The sequence below is a fragment of the Furipterus horrens genome, unplaced genomic scaffold (genome assembly GCF_987537825.1).
Source record: "Furipterus horrens unplaced genomic scaffold, mFurHor1.1.pri manual_scaffold_10, whole genome shotgun sequence".
Lineage (NCBI taxonomy): Eukaryota > Metazoa > Chordata > Mammalia > Chiroptera > Furipteridae > Furipterus > Furipterus horrens.
The window spans coordinates 50,808,831-50,824,644 of record NW_028327180.1 but is presented as its reverse complement, the minus strand read 5'-3'; the positions used below and the strand labels follow the sequence as shown (position 1 = coordinate 50,824,644).

The window sequence follows — 15,814 nt, the reverse complement described above, 5'->3', positions numbered from 1 at the left end:
AAGGGAGGTACGTGTCTGGGTTAGTGGAAGACGGAGTAGAATGGATCCTAAAGGATGGGCTCTAGAGAGACCGGAGGAACAGAGAAGGCAGGTAGCTGAGTGGCTGAGGAAGAGTAGACAAAGTCCAGGCTTAGCTGCTGTGTGGGGGTGGGAATGGGTGGGGTGGAGGATGCTGGGAACAGGGGAGGAAGCACAGGATCCATTTAAGCATGAAGAAGAGGCCAAGAGATGATGCAGGAGGGGGGGTGTACCTCTGATGCCACAGGAGGGGCTCCAACCTTGGAAGCGAAGAGCCAGGCTTTTCTGGGTAACCAGACTGGCCCCAGGGCCTCTGTGCTTTCTCTCCCTTCCACCCCACCCTTGCTGCCCTGGCCCCACCCCAGGCCTGCACAGCCTCCCTCCACCCCTGCAGGGGATGAGTGCCAGGCCCGGTTCTGCCTCTGCCTCCAGGACTGACAATTTTCCCACTACTTGGGGTCCTCCCCTGCTCTCACTCAACCCCTCTGCAGACCCCACCCCAGGAGGCCTGTCTTCCTGTGCATAGCCCCCAGAGGTAAGGCTGGAAGGAGCCGCTGCTGGGAAGGGCCTGGAGAGAGGTGGCTCAGGAGGAATGGGTAGCAGTTTCCAGGCTGGGAGGGGAGGCATTCTCATCAGGGAAACAAGCATGTCCAATGAGGGGGGGGGGGGTTCAAGGGGAAGGAGGGGGAGTGGGGAGGGTTCTCTGTACCTTCAAGGGCCTAGGGCGTGGGGCAGGAGCAGGACAGCTTCCCCGGTGACATATACCTCCATCCCTTCGCGCATCTCCTCTCCGCCTCCCGTTGCCAAGACAACCTGCCGGCTCAGCCGAGGAGGCGGCAGGGAGGGGGGAGGCGGTGGCTGTGGCTCCTACTGCTTGTTCTTCAGTGATGGAGGGAGGAGGCCGGAGGTCGGCCTCTCTGCCAGGGTGGGTTGGGTAGGAGAGCTTTGGACCCAACCCCAACGCTCTCCCCTCCCCCTTCCGCAGGGCTCTGGGATTGGCTCCCAGGGCAGCCTCAAGAGGATCTTAATCCAGGGCCAGAGGCAGTCCTGGGCAGCAGCCCCCGCCCCCCACCCACTCCAGAAAGTGCTGTGTGGAGTTGGGAAAAGGCGACAGGTACAGGGGAGGAACAGTCTATACTGAAGGTCAGAGGGTGACTTCCAGCGGGAAGAAGAGGCCCTAGGCAAGGCCAGGGTAGGCATGCGGTTTTGGGCCCTGAAGCCTGACCCCATCTGACCTCTGTGTTCCTGACCCTCTCATTGCCCCCGCTCCCCACAGGAGCACCAGAGCCTGGGACAGTGCCCCTCCAATACCACGAGCCCCCCCCACCACCACCGCCACGGCCCCCAGCTCCATGGGAATGTCCCTCCATGGGCAGAGTGACCCTGGGCAGGACCGGTTTTCTGCCACCCAGCCTGGAACCTAGGGGACTGCAGAGCGAGGGCTCCCTCTGTCGACCTGAGCATGGCAGCTGTCAAGGTCATTTCCCTCCTTCTTTCTTTCTTTTCTTTTTTTTTTAAAGAAGATTTCATACACTTATTTTTAGAGAGGGGGAAAGAAGGAGAGAAACATCAATGTGCCTGAGAAAGACGGATCAGTTGTCTCTCAAATGCCCCCACCTGGGGACCTGGCCCACAACCCAGGCAAGTGCCCTGACTGGGAATTGAACCAGCAACTTTTCAGTTCGCAGGCTGGCACTCAATTCACTGAGCCACACCAGCCAGGGCAAGGTCACTTCTTGCTGAGAGTGATCCTGGGGGTCCAGAGGGCACAGTCAGGCAGGAGACCCTTCTTGAGCCTGCCACTCCACCTCACCTCTGGCCTCATCCTACAGAGACACTCGCTCTGCCTCCTGTGCCTCCTCTCGGGAAGGCCCCAGACTCTCCCAAGCCAGCTGAACGATCCTCCCCCAACTGCTTGCCTGCCTCCCCTTCAGGCAGGAATGAGAGGGGAGGCAAAAATCTTCCCCAGAAGCAGCAACTCTGGAAACCAGGTGCCTGCTAGCCCAGGCCCAGGGTAGGGCCGTACCCAGAAGGCTGGTGACGGGAGTACCTTTAAGCTCAGGAGTGCCTGAGGCCTTGAGGATGGTGTCGGATCCACACCAGGGGCTGGAGCTCCTGCCCCTCTCAGGCTGCCCCAGGCCCAGTGCCTAGTCCTCTGTTTCTTTGCCCAGCAATGTCTCTGGTGCCAAATGTCCTGACTGAACTCCGGCCCCGCCACCAGCCCCCTCCCCAAGGCCGGTGCAATAGACTCTCTGTCCTTTCTCCTCGTCTCACTCCAGTGCCCCATGCCCCGCCCCACACGTGAACCTGCCGGGGAGGCCCAGCAGCAGGGCCGCCTGCCTGCGCCTGCACCATCTAAACATTAACCCCCAGAGCGGACAGGCACACCTGGGCACCCAAGGAGAAGGGAGAGGTGACAGAGAACTGGGCCACAGGAACAAAAGGAAGGATGAGGCCTAGACAGGACTCTATCTCATCAGAGTTTGGACACCATGCCCTCCTACCTCCAGACACCGGCCCCCTTGCCTCCTGGACCGCAGAGCCTCGGCCCTCAGCGTGCTGCCTCCAGACCAGCCTTGCCCTGACTCGCAATTGCATTTGCTCACTCCCCTTCTCAACACCCCTCACTACCTCCTCCCTGCCAAACATAAAGACCAGACTCTCCAAAATGTGACCCCTTCCCCCGCCCCACTTCCCACCGCTGCTCTCAGAACTTCCGACCAAACCTTCAACTGCTCAGGTCCCCTGGGCACACCTCAGGTGCTCCTGCCTCCAGGCCTTTCTTCTCCCACTGTTCTCACACTGCGTTTGCCCCTCTCCTGTCTTCTCTGCTGGCTGAAACCCTGCTCGTTCTTATAGGCCCTTCCCAACTGCCCCTTCCCACACACTCTCCCACCCAAGAGCCCCATGCCTGCATGCACAGGGAGTAGAGAATGGCCCCTCGAGGTATTGAAGACAGGACAAGATCTAGATTCTGGGGCTCACTGGCTGTGGCCGCGGGCCACCAGACGTGCCTGCATGTGAGCTCACCCACACGTGACATGGGAATGGCCTCATCCCCTTAATGCAGGGTCCATATGAGCATGCCTTGCACGCGGCCTGGCACATCGCCAGAGCTCTGGGCATGTAAACGTCCCCATTGCCCACAGCTCTTCCTCCTTTTTCACCCTTTTGAATGTGCCAAACGCTGCTCTGCTCTCTCAGGTGTAAGAGAGAGATTTCCAAAAGCCCCAGATAAGAACTGTCTTTTTATGGGTTTATCCCCCCCAATTAAATATCAAGTGTCTTGAGAACTTGACAGGGGATGATGCAGTATATTGCCCATCTTGTTAATTTAACTGAAGGGTTAGAACAGTGCTTGTACCTTGTAGGGAACCAATAAATATTTGGGTTAACTGCTTAGGACCCTTCCCACCCAAGTCTACCTAAGGATGGAGGGTAAAGGCTGGATTCTGGCTCCTCCTCCTGCCTCCACCTTGAGGGACTGCAAGGTGCGGGGCCAGTGACACCTTTGTGGGCTTTCTGATGGTTTATTCCCTCAATAGACCCTTGCTCTGTATAAGGTGCTGTGCTGGGTATAAGTGGCAAGGGGGGCAAAGATAGACTATTTCTACATCTGAAGCACTTGCCGTCCAGCAGATCCATGACAAGCATAAATAAGTACGGTCTGGACCAGCTGCGTTATGTGCCGTTGGACAAGGGCTGTGCAGCTGGGGGGACCTGCGCCGTGGAGACTGCCACTTCCTCCAGGAGAGCAGAAAGTCCACGGGGCAGGCGAGGTGGCTCTGGTCTGGACATGTGAGCTCTATGGAGGAGGGCATGCTGGGCAGTGGGACCCTCACAAACAAAGGGACAAGCATGCTTGCTGAAGGGCACGGGTGTTGTTTTGGCAGCGCTCTGAAAGAACAGCCATGGGGATGGGGATGGGGCTGCGAAGGGCCTTCGGTCAGGATTGTGCAGGAGCCTGGAAAGCCATGCGAAGCTTCCCAGAGCTCGTGTGGTGCGGACAGAGCTGTGGGGCACAGCAGGGTAAGGCGAGCTGAAAAGACCATGACACCCGGCATGGGAGTGGGTGCTGGCGTCAGGAGGCAGAGAGGCCATTTAGAAAGCTTTGCAGGGATTGAGACATCCCAGCGAGGAGGGCCAGCCGCGGTGACCCAGAGTTTGGAAGAGAAAGCGGTCATGGGCCAGGGGGTGAGAGTTGAGATGTTGGCTTGCTCAGGGAAAGAGACAGCATGAAGAACTGGCAAGAAGAGGACGGCAGCAATCTTAGGGAATGTTTCTATGAAGAGGAGGCAGGACAGAGAAGATGGGACAGGGAAAGAACAGGAGAGCAGAAAACGAATGGCCTGTGCAGGCTGGGGGAGGAAAGAGTTTCAGAAAGGGCTGGTCCTCACGGTGTCTGGGGCTGTGGCCTGAGGACACCCAGGGCTGAGGCAAGGCTTTCTGGCTTGGTGACTGGAAAGTCCTTGCCACTGGACTCTGAGGGACAGGGCTGAATGGAATGACATATGTAGAAGCCAGCCTGCAAGGACTAAAAAGAGTGGATCCCTTCTCTGACTCCCCTCCGCCTCATCCGGCTGTTTGGAGGACAGGACAGGGAAGCGGGATCGATGTGGAGGCTATTCTTAGCTAGAGTTCTTGGTAATCCTAAACAGGCACAGGCTCTGAGGCAGGCCGCCACCGCCTCCCTCACCTTGTCACATCCTCCCCAAGATGGGCAGGTTCATCCGCCCTGTGTCTTCCCCTGCTGTGTTCCCCTCCCCCAACTGCACTCTTGCTCAGAAACTTCAGGCGCCCATTAGGGTGCTGGAGCCCACAGCCAGGTTGTCCCCGGGAAGCCCCCCTTCCTACCACACATCCGTATACTCTACACCCTTTGGAGGTCCCCTGATGAGAGAGCCATTCCTCTGACCACCGTTGGTGACTCTGAAACAGAGACGAATGAGCTGAACAGATGTCCCCAGAGTATGAAGAGGTAGTAAATAGTGGGGTGAGCCAGGGACCCGAGGCCGCCAGCAGGCCTGAGACCCGGCAGGCTCAGGCTTGGAGCAGGGCACGGGCTCTCTCTGACACAGCACTAGAGCCTCCAAGTTGACTTCCCTCACTGGTCCCCAGTTTGTCCCTCCTGGCCAGGTCTCACCTCGGAAAGCAAGAAAGGAAACAGTGCCGGCTTTCTGGAGCTGGCCCCCAGAGGCCTGTCTGTGCCCGGCAGGCCAAAGAGCCGAGGGAGGGGCCGTGGAAGGCGGAGAAGAAAGCAGAAGCAAGACAAAGGGCCCGTCCACCTTTGAAGCCGTCCCTAACCCCAGCCAGGGAAGATGGGGGTGGGTCTGAGAGCCTGGCTGTGGGGAGGCAGTCTCGAGTTTTAAAGAATGTCTCAAATTCCTTCGGAAATCACAGGGATTGTAAGAGCTGCCCCTCCTCACACACTTCCTTCCCAGCCCCCCAACTCCAGGCCTCCACACCTGGGGGCCGAACCCTTTGTCCTCAGGTAATTGCTGGGCTTTGCCCCTGAGTTTCAAATCCCATTGATCTCGCCAGTTATCAGCTGTGGCTGCAGACCACCCTCCCTACACACCCCCGAGAAAATGACCGTGGACACATCCCCCCACCCCCGCAGTCTGCACTGGGATTAAGGGTCTTTGTGCCTGGGTGGGGGGGAGAGGAAAGCAACCTGGGGAAAGCCAATTATGACGAGCAGGAGGGAGAACGTCCTGGGGCCTGGGGACCTCCCTCTCGGCTGTGGCTGTCTAAGCTGCCCAGAGTTGGGGGTGTCAGGCGGCTCCAGTGCTCCTCAAGGGAGAGGCAAGGGACTCCCTCCCCCCTCCAGTTAAACCCCGGCTTCCCTCTCCTCCCATTTGGACTAAACCAGGCCCCTCCACCACTCCCCAATTTGTCCTCATTTTTAGGCCATTCTTAGGAGGAGCGATGTCTTTCCTCCTTTTCCTTCTCTTTCCATAATCCCCTTCCCTGATGTATGCTCAGAAAAGAGGAAACCTGAGACTGGGGGTCCACCAGCGGAAGATAGCACTCAGGGAGGGTGTTTCCCCCAAACCTGGGCTGGGGTTGCGGGAGAGATCCGCGGCAGGGCCTTCCCAGCCAGAGCGCGGGAGCGAAGAGGAGGCTTTTATGGCCTCTGAGTTCCACCCTTGAAATGCGCACCTGGGGGCGTCCGGGAAAGCCCACCAGAGACCCTCGGGTCGGGGCGCCCCGCCCCCTCCTGGGTCCCCTCCCCCAGTCCGGCCTCTGAGGTACCCCTCAGGTGCGCCCCTGCCCTACCACAGTGGAGTTGGGAAGACCAGGGGACACTTTCTCGTCCTCACACCCCCTTCCGCCCGTCTGTGCCCTCCTCCCCCGCCCCGACCCTCCTCACCGGAAAAAAAGCAATCCTGCTCCCGGCCAGGCAGCTTCAGCGGCCGGGGCGCCGGGCCTGTTGCCCGGCTGGCCTCCCGCCCGGCCCCAGGGTGTGGGTTCTTTGCGTCCCAACAGGTAGCACGGGACGCGCCTGAAGAGCCAGGAAACCGGAGCCCGTGGAGGGAGGGAGGGGCGCCCTGGGCTCCCGCGGGTGGACGCGCGTCCCGGGCCACCCAGGCCACCCGGGCCTGCGAGCGGCCCTTCGAGGACGCTCCGCCCCGCCCCGCGCGGCCCTGCACCTGCAGTAGCCCAGCTGGGGCGCTGCGCCTCCTCGCACCTCTCTGAGCGGCCAGTTTGTCATCACTGGGGTTTTGGAGTTGGATCCCGCCACCCCTCGCCACCTTCAGATGGCCAGTTTGCAGGAAAATGGTTTTATTCTGGGGCTGGGAGCTGGGGGTGGGGGTGCAGGCCTGGGTAGTGGAATATGAAGAATGGTCAACCCTCTACTTTTCCTCCTCCTCTTTTCTTTTTTCCAGAAGCAAAACATGAAAGTCCCTTCCTACAGTCCAGCCAGGAGGAGCTTGGATGCTGGGGGCAGGCTGAGTGAGATACCGGGAGCAGAATTCAAGATCCCCCTCCCCACAGCATCCGCCAGGCCTTGAACCTGGTGACCTTGCCGCAGTGTGTCTGGTGCAGGGGACACTACAGCGCCTCTCCTGGGGCCTAGCCCAGTGCTGGGGGCGGGGGCTGGGGGAGGAGACGGCCCCGAGGCCCAGCCCTGGTGGATGCCAGTCCTGCCTCTCTGCAGTTTAGGGCTCTGATGCTTGTTGGTGCTCAGGACCCTCCTGGGGGGCTCTGGCTCCCCTCCCTCCACCCCAGCCCCATCTTTGGATCAGGAAGGGAAGGAGGTGGGAAGGCTGGTGAGGGGCAGCTGCCCAGCCCCTGGGTCCCTGACTACGTTAGGGGCTGTGGCCTCCGAGTGCGCTTGGTCCGGCGGGTGGGGGCTGAACCCACAAACTCGAACTGCTTCTGCCTGTCCACCTGGTTGGGGAAGGGCAGCTGGCCCTCATAGAGGCGCTTGATGAAGTGCGCCTCCCGCTGGTTCTGGCGGCTGCGGGAGGCCTGGCGGGGCCGGCCCTGCCGCGTGAAGGCCATGAACCAGCCCTCGTGCCGCGCGTTCTGGAAGGCAGTGTAGTTGTTCTCCAGCACGATCTCCGTGAACACGCAGTCTTTGCTTTTCCCGCTGGGCTGTCGGGGAAGGAAGGAGAGGAGGGGAGTTTGTCCACCCACCCCCCCATCTGGCTTATCTGCCTTATGGGCCTATTTTAAGACTGAGGAGGGGCAGGAACCCAAGGATTTCTGCCTGGTGAGATGGTGCCTTTGTTGGAGAGGCAAAGGTGGGAGACAGCAACAAGCTTTGCTTGGAATCAGATCTGAACTGAAATACAGATGTGCCATGTGGAAGCCGTACACCTTGATCAAGGTATTTAGTGACGCTGAGCATCGGTTTACTGAGATGCGGCATAAAGACGTAGTTAATTGTGCAGTCCGTGCACAACCAGTGGGCACTGCACCTGAGAACAGTCCTCAGTGTGGGTGAATAGTGTTGCTGGGAGAAGGGAGCAAACATTTATAGACACCAACTGTGCCAACAGCCACACAGGCACCCCTTTGACTGTATAGATGACCCTGATGCTGTGCCCATTTTTATAGATGAGTAGCAAACCTGAGGCTTGACAAAAAGAAGCAACTGTTTGGTGAGAAGAGCCAGAATCGGGAGCCAGAACCAACCTGTGCTACGGGAAATGGAATTCTCCCTGCACAACAGTGAGTGAGAGGTCACACTAGGAGGTGGTCACACTAGCAGGTGGTCACACTAGCAGGTGGTTACAGCAGTCGGTGGTCGGTGTGTGTCTTGCTGTTTGGATTCCATGGAGCCCACTGACCTTGGGGGAGCTTCTGATCTTGTATGAATGCCACTTAACCCTCAACACAGGGGCTGCAACATCATGTAGGTGCTGGAATTCTTACTCATCATTGCTGAGAAACACCCAGTGAATCTGAGCCCAGGCCCTGTGGACCAGTCCTGCCCTCAGGGTGATCGTAGACCCAGAGGGACTCAGTGGGATGGGGAACACAGAGAGTGACAGTGGTGGGTGAGAGCAGAAGAGTCATGGTCCTGGTTGCCCTGCAGAGGGGAGCAGGGAGCTGTTGGGCCATGGGTGCCCCACCCCAGTAAGACCCAGTCAAGCACCTGCTCTGTCCTCCAGGCCTCACCTTCCCGATGAGCTTGCCCCTCTTGTTCATGCAGATGTATTTCTCGCTTTCAGCCCCCTTGATGCGCACCCGGCTCCCAAAGGTGTCTGTCTCCACAATGAGCTTGGCTGTGATGGGGGAGGGAGGGAGAGACCTCTGTCCATGAGGGTTGCTGACCAGGGGACAGCAGGGGCCCCTCAACCAGCCTGGACTCTGAACTCAGGTGGGGAGCTGGGGGAGGCCCAGACACAAGATGTGGGGATGAACCCGGTGAGGTTGGCCAGGCATATGGGTGGCCTCAGGTGAGGGCTGGGTCTCACCAAACTTGTTGCCGTCCTCGGCGGTGGCAGAGATACGACGCCCGGTGACCTGCACGTGCTTGCCGCTGGTCCGGCTGTAGAGCTGGTACTCACGGATCTGCCGCCTGCTCAGCTGGTCAGTCATGGCGCCCTGGTCCCTCACGTACTGGTTAAAATTAGGAGACGGGTGATTCTCCCCCTTTGCGGTTACCAAGGGAAAAATAGTGTCAATTTGCTTTGGGCAACACCATCACTGGTCCATCCAGGGGAAAGGGGTGCAGAGGTGAGTGTGGTGGGCCAGGCCACTTGTCCTGGGAAGTAGAGGTTCAGGGTGAAGGGGGCATAGGGCCATGACCTTATCAGGCTAGTGGCTGACCCAGTCCTGACCTCTTGGCTCCCTGTTCAGCCTACAGCAGAAAACTGGAAGCTGCCCAGGCTTGGAGACACTTGGTGATAGAGTGCATACTTGGAATCATGACTCTGGGAGCTGGGAGGAACCTCCAGAGTTGTGGTACCTGATCCCCAAATTTTATGGAGGAGGTGCACAGGTGACACAGCTAATTAGGGAAAGGACCCCTGTCCTGCTTCTAGCATTGGAGCTTGTCACCTCTCCAGAACTCTGGGGTCTTGGCTCTGTTGCCAGGGCAACTAGATTTTTTCTCCATGCTCCCCAATAGCCTTGAAGGATCCTACCCCCAGCACAAGCACACACATGCAGGCACACACACAGCAGTTGATCTGTTAGGGTCCCTGGAGAGCATTATGGGGTCTCTAAGAGCCTTGTCTCTAGGCTTCTGTGGGGCCCCTGGAAGCATTTCTTTAGGGCATGTGGAGTCCCAAGCTATGCCCAGCTCCCCTGCCTCTCCCCCTGGGTGCTCAGTGCCCTCAGAGAAGCCAGACTCCCTTCCAGATTTACTCCCTCCTGTGTGGGGAGGTGCCTTCTGAGTGGGGGGAGGTGAAGGCAACTGCCAGCGGCACTATCAGCAGGGGCTGAGGGCTGCTTCTGCGCGGCCACCTGCCTGCGCCACAATGTAACAGAGGCTGGTGGCCAGCGATGCCGCCGTCCGCCCGCTGCTCCGGGAGGTGTGAGGGACTCTTTCCACCCACATGCCAGGGTGTACAAAGGCAGGGTAAGTCCCTTGTCCAGGCCAGTTTCTCCTTACCCATGGGCAACACTGAGCCGGAGAGGGACCAGCCTCTCCTGCCCGCTCTGTCCAGCCAGGTGTGACCTGGAAGGCACTACCCAACTGCTGGCCACAGGCTTGGCTCTAGCACTGAAATGTTCCTCTCTCCACCACGACACTGTGGCCTGTGCTGAGACAGCTTCTCCCTGTCCTCGTCCCTAAGTCCAACCATCTGGAGGGAGCTAGACCTGGATCAGCAGCTGTTACGGCTGTGCTCCTGGGGGGAGGGGCCAGGAGTGCTGCTGGGAGGTGGGGAAGTGAGGGGCAGCTGGAGGCTGACAGTGTGACCTGCTGGGTTAACCCTTCCTGTCACTGCTCATTTCCACCTGCGGCTTGTCCACAGGCTTATCCACAGGCCAGGAGCTGTGCCAGGACCCCAGCCTAGGAGACCCCAGCTCGCCCTATGACCCTTCCTAGAAAAACCTGAGGCCCCCATTTGGGGTGGGGGACCCGCCTTCCTGCCAGGGGGTGGGGGTCTGGCTGGCCCAGGACCCTCGGGCGGTCCGCCTGGCCCCAGCCCCAGCCGCCTGGCCCAGGTTCAGGCCCTCCGCCCTTCTTGGCGGGCAGCCTCCTCCAGGCTGCCTGTTCCAGGTCAGGAGCAGGAGGTCCCCCACAGCCCCCTCCTCTTCTTGTCCCCTTCAAGTCCTGCACAAAAGCAGCCCCACGCTCCCCCACAGCCCACAGCCCACAAGTCGCTCTCCCCGCGGGACCTTGCCTGTCCCTTTCATGTTCCCGCTGCAGGGGGACCTCCCCTTCCAGTGCGCAGACAGCTGCTTGTCAGCCAGCCCCTCAAGCATGGCTGTGGTCCGTCCTGCCCGCCCCCTCCAAGGGGGCGGGGGGGCACTTCAAGGGGGAGAGGACGGCTTTGCCACCTTCCCCGAGTCCTGAATGGGGCCTCAGCCAGGCCGTGAACGCCAGGCCAGCCACGCCATTGTGCTAATTCCCTTCCAGAACAGGTTGGGCCCACCCCCAGGCCCCTCCCGGCCAGGCCGGGGGGCTTTCTTCTTGCTCTCCCTGGATGTGTGAAGCAAAAGGCCTGGAACGGGGGCTTGAGCAAAAGGGGGAAGGAAAAGGGGGGTGTCTCCCTCTCTCTCTCTCCCACCCCCCCACTGCTTCAAAGGCAGCCCCTTTCCCTCTCCCAGAGAAAAGGCATTTACCTTCAAAAAAAGTCCCCACTGGATATGAAGAGAAGCGGCCTCGGGCCTGGGAAAGCCAAGAGCTCTCCCCAGTGCGGTTCTGGACCAGTGCATTTTAATAGCTGCACTTTTATGGAGGATCACAAAAAAGGATGGAGCCCAGTGCTGGGGCAGTGCTGGGGCTGGGGGAGGTGGGCATGGGGGCAGCCGCGGGTGGGGGAACGTGGAGAAGCAAACCCTGAATCTTGTCTCAAGCAGCCTGTTTGGGCTTGACCTCATTGCCCGTAGGTAAGGAGTCACCCGCCCTGGCTGGGCATCCTGACTGCTCACATGGCCCTCAGGACAGCGCCCCACAGGACATCCACGTTGGTGGGAGCAGGGACATGAGAGGAGTACACAGGTGCTTTTACATGGAAACCTGTCCTTTTGTACAAGCCTCATCTGAGCCATCACCTCCACCCGCTTCCAGCCTGTCCTGCCTCCAGCCCTCAAGTCTATGCTGCCCCTGCCCTTAGCCTTGGGGTGACCCAGTGTGGAGGGATGGAGAGAGAGGCAGAGACCCCAGGGAAGAGGGAGGTCATGGGAGGGAGGACAGATAAAAGCCTCAGTCAGTCCCCAAAACTGCAACAGCCCCTTCTCCTACCCCCTCCAAAGGCTGAGCCCCTCAAACATCAGAGAGAGGCCAGAACCTGCCTTTACCCAGTGAAAGGATGCTGCCCCCTGCCCCTTTGGGTTGGGTGGGAGAGATGGGGAGAAACTGGTGGGGGCAGGGTGCCTACCTGAGTTTGACAGCAGAGAATGAGTAGCAGCAGACACCTGTGTGGGGAGCGAGGCAGAGCCAGGTGTGGGTGTCAGCAGCCAGCCCAGAGCACACCGGGCGCCGCCCCCGCCCACACCCCCGCCTCACCCGCCGGTCCGTGGGGGAGTCCCACTAAGACTAGGGCTGCCCAAGGCTGGACCTGGCCACAAAGCTGCAGTGGGAGAGGCCATGCACTTACAGAGCGAAGTTGGGCAGGAGGCGAGCGGCTTCCATCACTGGAGAGGTTTCTTGGGGCAGTTGCCCCCCTGCCCCCAAACTCAGGAGAAGATGTGGGCAGTCCCCAGGGGTAGTCCCAGAGAAGCCAAGGTCTCTTCAAGTCACAGGTTTTCAGGGGGGAGAGGAGGAGAGAGAGGGGAGGAGGAGGAGAGAGAAGAGAGGGTAGGAGGAGGGGGAGGAGGGGGAGGAGGGCGTAATTGGGGGACCGAGGTGTGAGGTGTCCACCTTCCCAGCCAGAGAGACTGCAAAGCGGCCACTGGTGGGGCTGCCAGCCTCTTCTGGGCCCAGGCGCGGAGGATGGTGCTACTGGAGCTTCCTCAATAGGAGGCTGGCCCTATGGCCCCCAGTTATTCCCGACCCTGGCAGACCCCGATGACGGCAGTACCCCTCTTCCCCTCGTGGCCGGCTCCTTTTGTCCTCAGGTTTGGTGCCCCACTCCCTGAGGGTGAGTGGCAGGTATCTGTCTAGGGTCGCTGGGTCTGGCTGGGGACAGGAATTCCCAGAAGCAGCCTTAAAAGGAGGAGCCTCCCTGCAGGGGGCAGGAGGTGGGCTTGGCCTGGAGCTGCGCTTCCCGTGCCTCTGTGCCCCTGGAGTCCCTGGCTTGCTCACTGGCCACCGGGGAGGAGGGGTGAAGTCTGTCCCAATGGGCAGCAAATAGTGGGGGCCACAGCTTGGGGGCCAGAGGTGGGGAGGAAGGAGCAGCTGGAGCTGTGGAGGAGCCCCGTGGTGTCCTGAAAGCTGGCCTGAAGCGGGACCAGAGGAGCTGGCTGCCCAGGCCTCATCAGTTTCCTCTGAGACACTGGGACAGGAGCGCCCAAGATGTTGGAGGACCCACAGAGATAACTCACTGTCCTTAGCGGAAGGCAAGAGGGCCACGCTCTGGACCTCATTCCCCGCCCCAGAGCAACAACCAATCCTGGAGTCTCTCAGGATCCCCTTGCAGCTGCCTGGGATGAAGGGCCCACCTGCCTCTTCACGTGAGCTCTGGTCCCACACCACTCTGTCCCAGGCTAGTTGGTACCCCATGCAGCAGGTGAGGAAACCCAGGGGCACTAGTGGGTAGTTAGCTCAGACGGACTCAGCTAGTGATTGAAGGTCAGAGCCAGGTCTCCCGAGTCCAAGCTCTTTCTGTTGCATGTGGGCTGTGTCTGGAGCCTTTCTGCTGTGTCCGCACCCTCAAGGCACAGCCTAGCCCAGCAGCCAATGTCTGGGGTCTGTTCCTTCCCTGAAGAAGGTGGGTGAGGGTGACTTCGGAAGGGGGCTGGTCCTGGGAGCTCTGCTCTCCGGGGGTCTCAGTGCCCCCAGGATGGGAAGAGAAGGGGAGATGCTGACAGTGGATTGATTTACCTGCAGAGATGAGTGGGAGGGTAAAGCTCTCCCCTCCAGGCCTGCTTCTCACCTTCCTAATCTAGAGCAATCCACAAAGTCGTCTGCCACCCCTCCCCCACAAGACACCTCTGCCTGCTGCCGGGCTGCTAGTGGCCCCACCTGGCTCCCAGCCCCTTCGCTCCCCAGGCCACCCACAGGGGTGGGCCAGGGGAGCCTGAGCTGGCCTGGGCAGGGTGGTGTTGGCCCCTAGTCCTGCACAGTTGGGGGAGCCCAGATGGTTGGCATCAAATGGAAACAACGTCAAAACTAGAAAGGACTTCGCTCATGGATGACGGTCTCAGCTGTTAATCGGCATGGCCCAGACAAGGTATAGGTACCTGGACTCCCAGCCCAGGGCTGGCTCCTCCCAGAACACACCTACCTGTCCACTGCTTTGCTCTGCCTGGGCCTGGGCTCCTGAGCATCGCCCTTTCCCACAGTCCTCCTGCCACTGGGTGCCCCACTGAAGCCCTGCCTCTTCCATGGACACCCCCCAGCTGACCTCCGTGCTGTGCTTGCTGCTGGCTCTGGCTCTGCTCTGTGACCTGAAGCCCCCAAGCCCCAGCTCCCAGGCAGGGCAGTGAAGGCTACCTCCTCCTGACCTCTCTCCTGGGCTCACAGGTGAGAGCAGAGATGCAGGGAGGAGATCACTCAGGCCTGTGTTTTAGGTGGGGGTGTGGGGGGGGGGAGGCAGGGGTGGGGTGTTCTGCCTAGTGCTGCCTGGGCCCAAGGCCTGAGCATGGTTTCTGCTGGTGGGGGAAGGGTCTGCAGTCACTGGCCAGCCCCTAGCCCAGGCTGGGTCCCTGTGGTAACAGATGTCAGCAGTCAAGCCTGGCCTTGGGGTTCAGGTGGGGTGCCGGGGGGCTCTCGGGCAGGGCTTATTTCATGCTGTGGCATCTTTTGCTCCGGTCCCTTCCCATTCCGCACCTGCCGGCTTGGCCTTGGACACGGTGTGCTCCTTTACCCCCTGGAAAGGCCAGTGGCTGCCCCACGCAGGGAGGCAGTATGGAGAGTTCCAGGTCTGGCCTCTGTCCCCATGCCCTGGGCCTGGCCATGACAGACTGTGTGACCTGCGGCAAGTCTCTTCACGCCTCTGATCTCAGCTTCCCAACTCAGTAAAAGGAAATGACTATTATTGAAGCTGTCAAAACTGCCACGGTGTCCACTGAGGGGAAGGATGGACACTCCCTGAGAAGTATCAAACATCCCCCCAAGAATGGGGGGAGGGGACAGGGACCCTCGTATGTGGTCCAGCCTCAGTTTACCTAAACTTTGACTTCTGACTGGAGGAGGGTAGGGTTTGATAACGTTTTGGGGGTGATGATGGCAGAAGGTGATAAGGGAGGTGGGAAAAGTAGCCCTGGCTGCACAGTGGTTAACCCCCACCCATAAGTGACAAGTTCGATAACCCCCAGCTGGGGTGTCTCTCTCCTGCTCCACCTGAACGCCCAGCTGGTACAGATGCAGAGCTCACAGAGCCCACCTGCAGAGCTGCTACTTGTCACCACCTGCTTTGATCTCAGCCCACCTTTTTCCTGTTGAGACACAGAAGAGCTAGGGCCGAGGGAGGGGGAAGGACAAAGGGCCCCTCAGCAAAGTGGGTAGAGCCCCACCGTTGCTGTTTGACCCCTGTGATTAGCAGCAGTGTAGCTGCCCAGGGCCCTAGGGCAGGCCTGCAGCTGAGCCTGCTTGCTGCGGCTGGTCAGAGGAAGCAGGACCTGTGGGGACATGGCTTTGCTGTGACCAGGCTCTGCTGCTGCCCCTCCTAGGACTCCAGTGAGCCAGGGACTCCGGACCCAGTTCTACTGCCCCTGCTCTCAGTGTGGGAGACGTTCTAGCACCTGCCTGGTGCTGCCTGCCTATCTCTCCCTCTCATCCACACAGTGGTTAAAACAAGGGCTCCGGGACCAGGCTGCCTGGGAATGAATCCTGGCTTCTCCTCTAGCCGTCCGGCCTAGGGGGCAAGGGGTTTAAGCTCTCTGCCTCGCTCTCCATGTCTGAGCGGTAGGGCTGGTAAGGCCCCCTCGAGGCTTGCCTATGAGGATTAAAGGGGTGAGCCCATGCAAGACACCTTGAGTGGTGCCCAGGCATGGTGTCTTTCCTGCAATCACACCGGCCTCCCTCCATCCGAACCTCCAAGCTTGTTCTGCCTTGGGGCCTTTG

The 15,814-nt window shown here is 59.9% G+C and overlaps 1 protein-coding gene and 1 long non-coding RNA gene across 3 annotated transcripts; one reads left to right on the top strand and one right to left on the bottom strand.

The window, feature by feature from the left end:
• Positions 1–220: 220 nt before the first annotated feature.
• LOC150000181 (uncharacterized) lies at positions 221–7,842 on the top strand. The gene is made up of 2 exons (XR_016513678.1): positions 221–553; positions 6,909–7,842. It is a non-coding gene; the product is annotated as an uncharacterized LOC150000181 (long non-coding RNA).
• Positions 7,327–12,280, bottom strand: FGF17 (fibroblast growth factor 17). Of its 2 annotated transcripts, none has more exons than XM_090290100.1 (5): positions 12,246–12,280; positions 12,027–12,063; positions 8,949–9,126; positions 8,650–8,756; positions 7,327–7,620 (listed from the first exon to the last, which is right to left on the bottom strand). In XM_090290100.1, exons 1-5 carry the CDS (start codon positions 12,278–12,280, stop codon positions 7,327–7,329), a joined length of 651 nt encoding a protein of 216 aa, XP_090146226.1. The 2 variants fall into 2 exon arrangements, with proteins under 2 accessions (XP_090146226.1, XP_090146227.1); XM_090290101.1 differs by having other exon boundaries at positions 8,949–9,093.
• Between the last annotated feature and the right edge of the window lie 3,534 nt (positions 12,281–15,814).

Coding starts and splice junctions, on each gene's coding strand:
- FGF17 (XM_090290100.1), bottom strand. CDS start 12,280: ATGGAAGCCGCTCGCCTCCTGCCCAACTTCGCTCT. Junction 12,064..12,245: donor CTCCTGCCCAACTTCGCTCT/GTAAGTGCATGG, acceptor CTCCCCACACAG/GTGTCTGCTGCTACTCATTC. Junction 7,621..8,649: donor GGGGCAAGCTCATCGGGAAG/GTGAGGCCTGGA, acceptor CTTCCCCGACAG/CCCAGCGGGAAAAGCAAAGA.